We start from the raw sequence: 12182 nt of genomic DNA, 5'->3' as shown, positions 1-12182 counted from the left end.
GATTTTGAGTTTAAATGTAAAAAAATTTATACTATCAGCCCATCATATTTGTTTTACTTTTACTGAGTTAACATATAAATGATGGATAATAGTGTAAAAACACATACACTGTTAGGATATACATGTATACGTGATAATTCCTTTGACTTTTTTGTAACAAAAATGTAGAAAAACAGCAAAATAACGATTCAAATTTTACCGACAGAAAACTGAATAGAAAAATAATATAGCAAGTACCTGTAATATTATTATGATGGAAGTAATGATAACTGAAATGATAGCAGATAAGAAGTCAATCTGTAATGAGGATAAATACATATTTTAACAAACATTCTCTCATAAATTTCAAGTTTTGTCATGATTATATATACCAAAACACGTAGCATATAAGAATTGCAACGTGCTCGTGACAAACTCCATCAAGATATATGCCAAAGATGAGAGGACAGATCATGGGCTATGTTCTCTTTGCATGTCTGCTTCTTGCAGCTTCTGCTCTCAATCATGTTACTGCTAATGTTCAAGCTACTCAATCAGGTATTTCATATTCTCAAGCAAATAGCTCTGAACTACTTTGAATAAGAAAAACTTTTACATATATGTTAAGAGTTTGAAGTGGTTCTATTTTGCTGAGATGTTAGTTTTGTAGTTTTTGTTCGTTTAACTTGAAAAGCATATGTAGACTATGCAATGGTTGTTGTAAATATTTGCATATCAATTTACTTCATATCCATGGCTGCAGATTATTTCAAGCTCAGAACCTTACAGAGTATCCCAAAGCCACCAGCTGGACATGGCAATGATGTAAGGACATTAGTCACTTATGCTAATTTACATTTTGGTTCATTTTACATACAAATATTGTGACAAAATGCTTATTGGTACAATGAAAATCACAGATTGAAGAAAAGGTGACTCATAAAAAACCATCAGGGCCTAACCCCATAGGGAATCGCTTCCCACCATCTAAACCATAAAGAGAGGGAAACACCAACTAGGCATCAGTATTCAGTAGAGGTATCAGTAACTGTTTTCTCTGAAGGCATTGGAGATCTATGGATTCATGTAGATTGGAAATTCTGTACTTTGGAGCATTGTGTTTGTACAAAATGGTGTTTAATTCAATTTTCTTATTTCACAAGCCATTATTCAAGTAATCAAATCTCAATTTGCTTCAAAGATCTGTTTGTTAAGTGTGTTGAAAGCGCTTCTTCAACACCTTAACAATGAAGTAGTGTGTGTTGGCATACAGGCAGTGCCATTAACACCATAGACCGATTGGCTTTAACTAAAATATCCTCCATTTTAAAACCTGAGCTCTCTTTTGAGATCTATTTCGATCCCTAGATTTAATTTTGCCCCAATCAGTTTCATATTATTTTAAAACAATGAAACATCTTCGCCCTTCAACTGGATTTTAACATTAAGAAAATTCAGATTCGGGTTACTGGCATTATACTAACCTGCTGTGTTTCTGTCATATAAGTTGTGATGCTTCCTGTTTCCAGCAAGAAATTTTTAACTGTAGAAATTATGCATATGTCAGAAGACAATTTGCTTTAAACACGTGAAGCATTACTTTAATTGAAACAATATTTTGCAGGATTAAATTACATATTCAATTAATAGCCAATTCAAAAATGCTACAATCTGTTGAGATGTACAAGACTCTCACTATAAACTACAAACAACAGTATGTGGTCCTTTTATACAGTGCGCTTCCGCTTTGAACGCTTGCTTCTTCTTTCCCTAGAATAACTTGGAACCTCTTTGCTAACTGTAGAAGCATAAGATTCTTCTGCAACTTCCTGTCCCTGTATAAAGTTCCTTAGAGTTGGAGATTTATGGAAAATGATACAAATAAAAGTCACAAATCACAGTCTTAGAGTATTCCAAGTCCAATTTTCTTTTTTAAAAGTAAGGAATATGAAGAGGGGAGGAAGAAGGGCCTCAGCTCCACAAATTTATATACTATAAACTTCAGAACTCTTCAATTACACCAAGTAACATACATTGAAGAACTATCACTGTGATAGCACAATGGTTGACACAATTCCAAGTGGAAGTAACAACTCCCTTAACTATGATGTAAAGTTTGTAAAAATTCAAATCTTGGCCCCCATGTTAGTAGCAAATCAAGACAATGACACACTAGTCGTGTTAATCTGTGCGGTATAGGAAATATGTTACCAAGGCTGAACTTCTCTTAAAAAACCAGCCATATATCTTTCCACATTGATAGGCATTTAACAGATAAGCTACTTAATTTGAATTCATTATTAAATTAATCTCTACCCTCATTGTCCTAGTATCATGGTAGCTTGGTCACGAAGATGGAGCAACGTACATGCAGTGTGAGACCGAAGTTCATCATTCAGGTGGATGAACATGGTATTTCATATTAGTCATGATTGGAAATTAAGGATAGTCAGAAACTGATCCTTGTAAAAATACTGTTGAACTTTAAAGGATGTTTCCTGCGATAGTATCAGAATATGTACCTGGTCACTTCCTTCATTTGAGTCGTTGTCAGAATCAGAAGCAGAATCTAGAGGTTGAACTTCTTCCACCAGCAGTGCTTTGGTGGACTTTTTCTTTTTCTCCTCATCTTTAAACTGCCTAAACCTGTAGATCACCAATTTGTTACAAGAAAATTCGCAGAGGAGTTGGGACAATTAGGATGAATCTTGTACAGTAAGGCACTTACTTTTCACCGGATCTTTTAGCACGTCCTGCAGTGATAATTCCACTAGCATTTTCATTCACAACAGGCTTTGCACCTCCCAATTTGCGCAACCATACTTGTTGAGCTGTGCTCAGGACATTGTTTATAAACCTAACAAGAAATAGAAAATCAAGCAACAGTGAAATTGTTTCCTTGACTTCCATTAGCAAAGAAAGCATGCCATAAATGTTGTCATAAGTCATAACCATCTTCCATGCCAAACACAAATTTGGTCATTAGAAAGCAAATACAAATGTAAGTTCTCAGGCATATGTTTTCTGTATGATTTTGTAGCACACATCAGGCAGGCATATCAAGGATATTGTTTCAAAAATATAAGGAAAATGACAACAACAACAACAACAACAACCATAGTCCAACTAGGTGGGGTCGGCTACATGGATCGAACGACGTCATAATGCTGTATCACAAATCTACGTGGCGACACAAATACAAGGAAAATTATATGGATATGATTTAATAAATTTTCTGGCCAGTTGAATTTAGATAGAGTACAATAAAAATACAACTGAAACCCATCGGCTAAAAAATGCTGAAAGTTATGACAAAATATGGAGAGAGAAAACTTGACGCGAAAGAACTTCTAAAATAAAGTTTGTGAGAAACTAACCAGTAAATTGTAAGCCCTGATGGGACAGACAGTGAGAAGTAACCAATCATGAGAGGAAGAAACTTTAAAATCAGAAGTGAATTCTTCTGATTAGGATCATTTGTCTGTAAAAAAGAATCCGTTTAGACCTGCCTTGTAAACAATAAAAATTGAAACGCAAGGAGAATTGATGTATTTACCTGAGGTGGTTTCATGATTTCCATTGAAACAAATTGAGAAACAACAAGAAGAATAGGTAAAACAAGATATGCTGCAGTATCTTGCCAACCCAATGGTGGATGACCATCCTGTAAAACAGACATTTATTACAATACTAAATAATGATTAAAAAACGGACAACATCAGCATAGAACCTTTGCCATTTATTTGCAACTATTAATGGCTGGCAGAAGTGAACATTCCATCTATTACTTAATATTTCTTCATTATGTGTGTCATCTTTCAGGTTATCATGATTAGTGGACGACAGAGCATTAAACTCTGATTTCTTTAATATCCTTATGAATAGAAACAAGTGAGCTCACATGATAGCATGCAAAATAAGCAGCCTTTTTTCTAGTAAAAACAAATAAAATAAGTAAAACAAGTCAATCAAAGAAATACATCTTCAAGGATATAATGTTACCTTCCAAGTTTCTCAATCATTCATGATTTACCACACGACTCAGTCTAACACAGCTTATAAATTGAGATCCATAAAAATCATTAATCAATGTAGTAATACACATTCCAACATGCACAATGATTTAGTGGTTTACTGGTTAACCCCGGGTAGCCCAATAACAGGGAAGTTTGTATGCAATGGGCCAAAGTAGAACAACACAAAGCATACTGGACACCACATCTCAACCGAAAACCTTATGATATTAGGTTTATGATCCAATCACTTTCCTCCTCAATGTGAGACTTATCTCACTCACACTTATCAAGATTACTAAATCTAGATTGTCCAGATGAAAACTAGCAGAAAAAATACCCATATTCAATCATAGCTGGAGTCAAAGCTTAACAAACTATATTGAATATTTACTAAAATCTAAGAAGAGTGAGTGCTACAATAATGCATATCAGATAAAAAGCAACCACACACATATCATGGCAAGCAGACCTACCACCATCCCCCAAAAAAATTGAATTCCCAGCAGTAAACAAGAATTTGTATCGAAATGGCTGTAATGAGGGGGGAAATGACCAAATGGAAATTATTATTTCATGAATTAGGCGAAAGGATATATTTCTTACCACAAATGGAAAAAGCCAAGAAATTCCAGCTCCACTCTGCCTAGCTGCAATGGAAGTAGGGCCACCCAAAGATGGGATCCAAAGGAAACCTTCTGTTAATAGTCCCTTCAAATTTAGGATTTTCCAAAATTAGCAAAAAACATATTTTCTGTGTATTATTCACCCATCAAAGTCTCCACTCAAATTACAAAGTTTATACATATGATCACCTCATTTGCCACATTTGATAAAGCTTGGTAGAGACCAATCCACACTGGAATTGTAGCCAAAGTTGGTAAACAACCTATACAGAATGGTGGCACATTCCAGTAAAAGCAGGGGCTGTATGTCAGTATGCGTATAGAAAATGTAACGAATCCTAACTAAGATAGTATTGCCAGTGTTAAAAGAGAGGCTGAGGAACAATATGATGAATAAAACAAAATTAAAAAATAATACTTTTGCCAAGCAACCATTCTTCAAAACCATATTCTTTGGTCATCCACAACCAGTTTATGATTTTTTAGGCACTGTTAGACTGTTAGCATTATATGCCAATGCACTAATACAGAACTATGAACCAGTGGTGAGACGAAGAGGGGGGAAAACAGGTAAAAAGTACCTGCCAATGGGTTAACCCCAGCCTGGCTATATAGCCTTGATGTCTCAAGTTGTATTCTTTCCTTAAAAAGAGGGCAAGATAACGAATAGTTTAGAAAGAATCATGCCATGATTAAAGGTAAAACAATCAAACAAAAAATATTACTTGAGATCAAATTGGAGCTACTTGAGATCAAAATGGGGACTTAAAAACCAACAACACCGCTCACCTGGTTGCCAGCATATCTTGCTTGAATGGCCTTAAGTTTTGGTTGAAGATTTTGCATAGCCAGTGTTGATTCAACCTAAATATATATTTGACAAAATCAGCACCTATTGTAGTCAAGTGTAGCATACATGTTAAATTTCATATGATTGGAAGTTCGTATTCATTTATTGTTTGCTCATATTGTTCTGAAGAAGAAATATCTCAGGCTTTGAAGAACAACATATTCCTTGCATATTAAGGGAGAAAACTATTTCAAATCAAGTAATTCACAGAATTTAAGGATTTCAGCAAATTAGTAACTTTTGCCTCCCATAATTGGCTCTAGAAAATTGCTGTAGTTTGCACCAACCTGTTGCTTTGTCAATGGAAGTGTAGCAGCCTTAACAATGAGAGTAAGCAATATAATAGCAAATCCATATGAGTAAGGCACGTGCACTGCTGTAAGACCGTCCTTTAGCACCTAAACAAAACAATAACCATGACATAACATCTAAAACACAAGCACTCGAATAACTGCAGGCAAACATTTCCAATTATAGAATGCTAACTCCTACCAAAGTGTTAGCATATAATGGATTGTAGAAACATAAAAATGGAGTACTGGATCGTAGAAACATAAAAATGAAGGATTTCTTGCAAAACCATTCGGGATATATAGCTTTAATCGTTCCAACTCCAAGTATATGTATCAAATGATGTCATGATATTTTATTATAAATTATGTTCATTGGCAAAGTGTTGGTTTCTAAGTCATTCTTAATTGTTTTGCTTACAGTTTTTCTTGGCATGTCTCTGCCTCTCGATATTGAACTAGCCTCCATTTGATTTTCTCTACTTATAGGGTATTTATCGGTCTTCTCCATACATAAGCAAACCACGTGAGATGTAATTTTATCATCTTAACTACAACGTGAGTTATCTCAACTTTCTCTTTAATGCATTCATTCATAATCCTATCTTGTATAGTTTGACTAGTCATCCAACACAGTATTGGACATTTTGACCCCATGTAACAAAAAAATGTCATTATTGTTAATAAATGTACGATAATTTCAACTTCTTAATCAAATTCATAGCTAAAATGTAAACAATAAAGACTTCCCCTGCAAAAATTATCATATCAGCTCTTGAAAACTTGATATGTTAAATCCAACTCTCCACTCCTCTCTTAACGAGCAGCCACAAAACTAGATCAATCTTAACGAGCACGGAAATAGTAAAGACTACTTTTACAGTATAGCGTGATAGTTAATAACTAATTGAGCTAGTTTCATACATTCAGCTCTGTAAATTTTATCAACAATTACCTTAAGAACAAATTCCATGGCTTCGGAGATAAAACCGAACCAGCCTCCGTTCTTCTGAGCAGTGGCATCGCCGGAAGCTGCTGTAACCGAATCTGCTGCTACGACGGTGGCGTCGGCGAGCGTGTATAGAAGGCCTTCAGTTCTTGCAACAATTTCGGTGAAATCTATGGAGTTATGTATGGATTGAATTGGAGAAATATGGTGGAAGCTGAAGTTAACTTTAGTGGTTGTGCGGTGGTGGAAGTGACGAGGAAATGAAGGAAGCGGTGTTCCTATGAATGAAGATGAATACGAAATCAGTGTCTTCGCCATGTGTAAAGGAAATTGAACACACGCTTCAGCTTCAGCTTTGGCTTCAGCTTCTTCTCATCACAGATAACGATTAGAGGTTGGAATGAGAGGATATTTCCCAATTATCCTTTTATGACTCGCCACAGAACAAGGCTTTCGACGGTTAGTTTAGATTTTCCATATGATTTTCAGCCACTGACTGAATGACACGTAGTAAGTTTCGGGGTTATATGGTAATTGCAGGTATCTCATATAAATTCACCTTACTAAGTAGTTAATCACTTCATTGTACTTACTCTTTTTTTATTATTAATTGTTTCACTTTGCCTTTCTTTTTTGTAATGAACTAAAATCCATTTTGGGTTTAACGCAATTTCTTTCAACAAGTGTTATTTATAAGAATCAAATTATTAACATTTTAATCTTTCTATGATATAATGAAACATTATATTAGTAAACTAATGTTTTATAGCATAACTATGCTTATGCTAAAATAATGAGTAGAAACTTCTACTTAATTAGTGAGTTATATGAAGAAAAAGTGCACCCATAACTATTTATTTTTTTCCTATTCATATAGCTGGTGCCAATTGTAATTTCTTTATAATCATTAGTTGAATTTTATGAATGTAATATTTATACATTTCTATATAGTCATTATATTATTCATCATTCATTTAAATTAATTTTTTTAAAAGTCAATAATAATTAAATATGAATGATAGATAATACAGTAATAATGTATGAAATTCCTATAGTGTTAGTTCATACATCATTTTCTCAAATTTTAAGATAAAGCTATTAACACTATCAACTTTTTATCTATACAGTCTTCCAACTTATTATAATTTTAAAAAACGAAAAAAACGGTTGACTAATGAGTGCGATAGAAATAAGTCATACACATCAATCTGGATGAGTATGGGTAAACTTTGTCATATAGTGGATTTTGTGAATATTTGTGATACTCAGCTGCGGGTGAAAGATTTATAGAGAGATCTTTCGTGGGACCTTAGTCTGGTCTACACCTTACTTCCTAACCATATGAAGGATCTTATTCTTACCATTCATGTGTGGACGTCTTCTCTTAATTCTAGCGACTGGTTTTGGGGTGACAACACATATGGATGTTATACAACTAATTTGAGGTATTGGTGGCCCAAAAGTAATGAGGATCATACTCCTTCTCATAATCATCGGAGTTGATTGTGGAGAATACATGTCTTTGGAAACATTAAGTGTCTTTTATGGCTTTCTGTTCATAATTTTTGCTACTAACTCTCCGTTTCAGGAGAAAAATGTGTAATACTCATATATACGAAAAGTGCAACACTGCAATTGAAGACCTTCTCCACACGTTCAGAGATTGCAGAAACTCATCCATCTTGTGGCGTCGTCTTGGATTCAATGAACAAACCTTCTAGTCTAAACAATCTTTCACATATTGGTGTGCAATTGATACTATTTCGAATGAAGCAACCTTGTTGAGTGTCCATTAGTATCGTCTAGAAGTTGGAGAAACTAAGCTTATTGTTGATGGTAGCTACAGTCTACAAGATCAAGCGATTGGTGTAGGTGATGTTATCCGCATTCATTTAGGTCTTTGGTTAACTAGGTTCCGTGGGAACTTTGAGACTAGAACTTTTATCCTAACTGACCTTCTGACTGTTAATCATGGTCTCGAGCTGACTTGGAATTTGGTCGTCAACAAATTATTTTGGAGATTGACTGCCTTGAAGCAATCCATGTTATTGTTGGTAAGGTGCAAATTCACACTGATCTTATTATTTGCGTGCTTCATAACATTTGTGGTTTGGTTAGGAGAAATTGGGATGTTCGTCTGCATCATATATATATATATATATATACAGAGACAAATATGATGAAAAATCATATTACATTTGGATCTCCATTGGGACTTAGAATCTGGGACTCCCCTCCTATAGGAGTGATGTCCATCTTGTAGAAGCTTTAGTTTCTGTTATTTTATTTCATTGTACCAAAAAAATAGGTTCCAACACATGTTCCAATATTTCATATCTTTTACGTGTTTTAAAAAATTAAGGCTCATGGTGACCTATAAAAAAAAAAATCTTTTAAGTCCATTTAAAAACATATTATGATACATCATCTTTAAATAAGCTAACAAACATGTTTTAAAATAAATTAACCAAAGTGCTTTTAAATAGAATTATATAACAAACAATTAAATTATGTTTTTTGGTGAAGGAGTTTGTTTTAGTTTAACGATTGTGTAAGTTAAATTCTAATATTTGTGAGTGTAGTTCCGTTTTGATGGTTCAGAGGGGAAAAAAAATAAAGAATGCATGGAACCAAAAGTGTTTTGAGGAGCGTGGATGGGATCTTTTGAATTATATTTTGGTCCACCTTGAATCCCAATTGAGAAGTGAGGAAGCAAACATGGTTTGACCAATCTGCATCGAATTCGTTGCCAAAAGCAGCAGAACACGGCGAAGGGATTGGTTCATCTTTTTCTCCAAACCATGCACTCCATGCCTCTGCCTGCTCTGCGTTCCTCACTTCACGAGACTCCAATCACAATCAGAGGTTGCGGCACTTCAATATTCATAATCCTCATTGGAGAAATTGTGCAGTAGTAGTACAATAAAATAGACAACACCCATTACATCTATATTTTTACTATGGCTTTTGTTAATTTGTGTGCGGAAACTATATCCTATTTGAGGAATACAAAACGAATTGTAAGTTTCAACTTATTATATAAAGAAAACTAAACTCGAATACGTTAGTATATTAACCGAAGATTTGTCTACCTATTACACACATATGTTTTTAGTCTAACATTTATGTCTCATTGGTTGATATATTATTAATTATTCACGTGTATTACTTTTATTTTATAGTCAATAGTAACACCTGAATAATAAATTATACACTAATATTAGACCTAAATATTAAATTCATATAATTATATAATTACTTTATTTGAATTTTTAAGGAATAGTCTCAAAACACAAATATTAACACTCCCCATTTTCTATAACAAATCAAGTTAGAAATACAAACAACACTTCATGTTCTCCTTTTGGTTGTTATTTTTTATAAATATTTTATTGATTCGATTAGTCCAACCATTCTGACTATCCAAATAAATATTTTTAAATGAATCGAGTCGAAATGAGTAATTATGATTTTGATTAAAACCAATTAGATGAGAGGTTCATACTAGTTAGGTGTTTGCTTCAATGTTGAAGTGATTAGACTAGTATATCTAAGCCAATTTTTATAACCGAATGATTATGTTTAAGATTATACATATAAATTAATAAATGGTGTAATTAGTTTAGTATATTTTGACTAAATATTTTCATTTAATCCTTATCTCATTCTTGTAATGAAGGGAGAAATAAGAGGTGAAAAGTAATGTAATAAATAACAACTTAATTTAATAATAATATATTGTAATTAAGTTTTGTATCTCTAAAAGAGGACAAAACATTTTGAGGAGAAAAACTTGTGTGAAGATGTGTATATATATAATTAAAGACAATCAATAAAATATGGATAACAGTCATAACACATTAAAAATTTAGTTCAAATTAAAATTTAATCATAAATAACATCAGAGAAAAACATAAATACATTTATTTCTAAATATAACGTGTTGTATATATCTATGTACAAGTTTTTCTATAATGAGATAAATTAGTTCATGTCCACATATAATATGTTACACATCAACAACATTTTAATAAAAAAACATATATATAATATTTAATAAAAGAATACTGTGAATGCATTACTACATTCGAGATGAAGATAGCATCATAGTCAGCGCAAAAGCCCGTTATTCCGCATCAATTGAACATTGAATAGCATGAGGACCCCCTCGCCTATCATGTCTTTTGCTCCCTACATTTCGTTGACCGTCGATCAATTTATGGCGCGTACGTCCAACATCAACTTTCTGTTGAGAATCATGCATGAAAGGAGGATTATTACTAAAACACCCACCATGCATGTCTTGACAGTCACCTTCAACCTAGCTAGAGAGCTAAACGTCTAAACTTCATATCTCTTAACTGAACCTATCTGCTATCACTTCAATTCCCAAAGCCTAGCTCTTACCTACACCTTACAAGTTACAACCAACCCAACCGGATGTACTTTTTCCTCTATTGACCATTTTGCCCTTCCTTTCCTTCAATGGCGTAACCTACGTTCTTCCCCTTCTCTCTGTCATTCCCGAGATATAAGACATTATGGACTCATAAAAAAGAGAGAAAGAAATCAGTGTTAACCTTAATCACCGTCGTTAAATCTACATCTATCCATGCACCAAAATCAAAGTGAATACTGGTTAACCAAGGGGGGCCATTTTTGCAATTATTGTCTTCTTGTCAAAATTCTACACGTCTTATAACGAAGACGACGAAACCTAAGCCAAATATCTTTCTCTCTCTGCCGCTAACCGCCATGTTTTCAGACATGTTCTGCACCAAAAATAATACGCATGTTAATCCCCTCTCTCACTCTCTCAACACTCAACTCTCTCATCTCATTATTATCACTCTATAAAAGGAGTATTAGCTTGAGAAGGAACAAGGTTCATTTATATCAGAGTAATTTTAATGGAGAGTGATAATAATGGTCATAGTCATAATGAGAATGAGGAAGTGGGAGGGTCAAGTGGGAGTTCAAGATGGAACCCAACAAAAGAACAGATAAGTATGTTGGAGAATTTATATAAGCAAGGAATAAGAACTCCAAGTGCTGAGGAGATACAGAACATAACTGCAAGGCTCAGGGTGTATGGTCACATCGAAGGCAAGAATGTCTTCTACTGGTTTCAGAATCATAAGGCCAGGCAAAGACAGAAGCAGAAGCAAGAAACTATCGCTTATTTCGATCGCTTTCTTCATAGGCCACAGGCCATTTTCACTACACCAATTTCTCAAAATGGTTGGTTGGGTCAAACATTCATTTTTCTTCTTTTTTTATCATATCTTCATCCATTTCTCTCCTCCTGGAACTGAATTATTCAATAGCCAATCTAGTTCTTCATGCAAATGTATTTGTTATGTATGGTAAGTTAGAACTAGAAGTTAAAACAAAAAATATATTTGTAATAATAAGTAAAAAAGAAAGAATCCAACTCATCTTAATGAAGTATATATATATATATATATATATATA

At 33.8% G+C, this 12182-nt stretch overlaps 2 protein-coding genes and 1 pseudogene across 2 annotated transcripts; 2 read left to right on the top strand and 1 right to left on the bottom strand.

Moving 5' to 3' along the window:
• On the top strand, window positions 181-1430 carry LOC109351597 (CLAVATA3/ESR (CLE)-related protein 46). The gene is made up of 3 exons (XM_019593094.1): window positions 181-537; window positions 743-804; window positions 900-1430. The coding sequence occupies exons 1-3, from the start codon at window positions 429-431 to the stop codon at window positions 975-977; spliced, it is 249 nt and encodes an 82-aa protein (XP_019448639.1). The 5' UTR covers window positions 181-428; the 3' UTR covers window positions 978-1430.
• On the bottom strand, window positions 1580-7134 carry LOC109351596 (inner membrane protein PPF-1, chloroplastic-like). Its single transcript, XM_019593093.1, has 11 exons — window positions 6714-7134; window positions 5756-5866; window positions 5408-5482; window positions 5200-5260; window positions 4808-4881; window positions 4599-4703; window positions 3536-3643; window positions 3357-3460; window positions 2708-2836; window positions 2502-2625; window positions 1580-1814 (listed from the first exon to the last, which is right to left on the bottom strand). Exons 1-11 carry the CDS (start codon window positions 7023-7025, stop codon window positions 1707-1709), a joined length of 1311 nt encoding a protein of 436 aa, XP_019448638.1. The 5' UTR covers window positions 7026-7134; the 3' UTR covers window positions 1580-1706.
• Window positions 11169-12182, top strand: part of LOC109353091 — a 1687-nt pseudogene continuing 673 nt past the window's right edge.

The sequence above is a fragment of the Lupinus angustifolius genome, chromosome LG07 (genome assembly GCF_001865875.1).
Source record: "Lupinus angustifolius cultivar Tanjil chromosome LG07, LupAngTanjil_v1.0, whole genome shotgun sequence".
Classification (NCBI taxonomy): Eukaryota; Viridiplantae; Streptophyta; class Magnoliopsida; order Fabales; family Fabaceae; genus Lupinus; species Lupinus angustifolius.
Note: the sequence above shows the minus strand (reverse complement) of the source record. Positions and strands in the feature narration are given on the sequence as shown.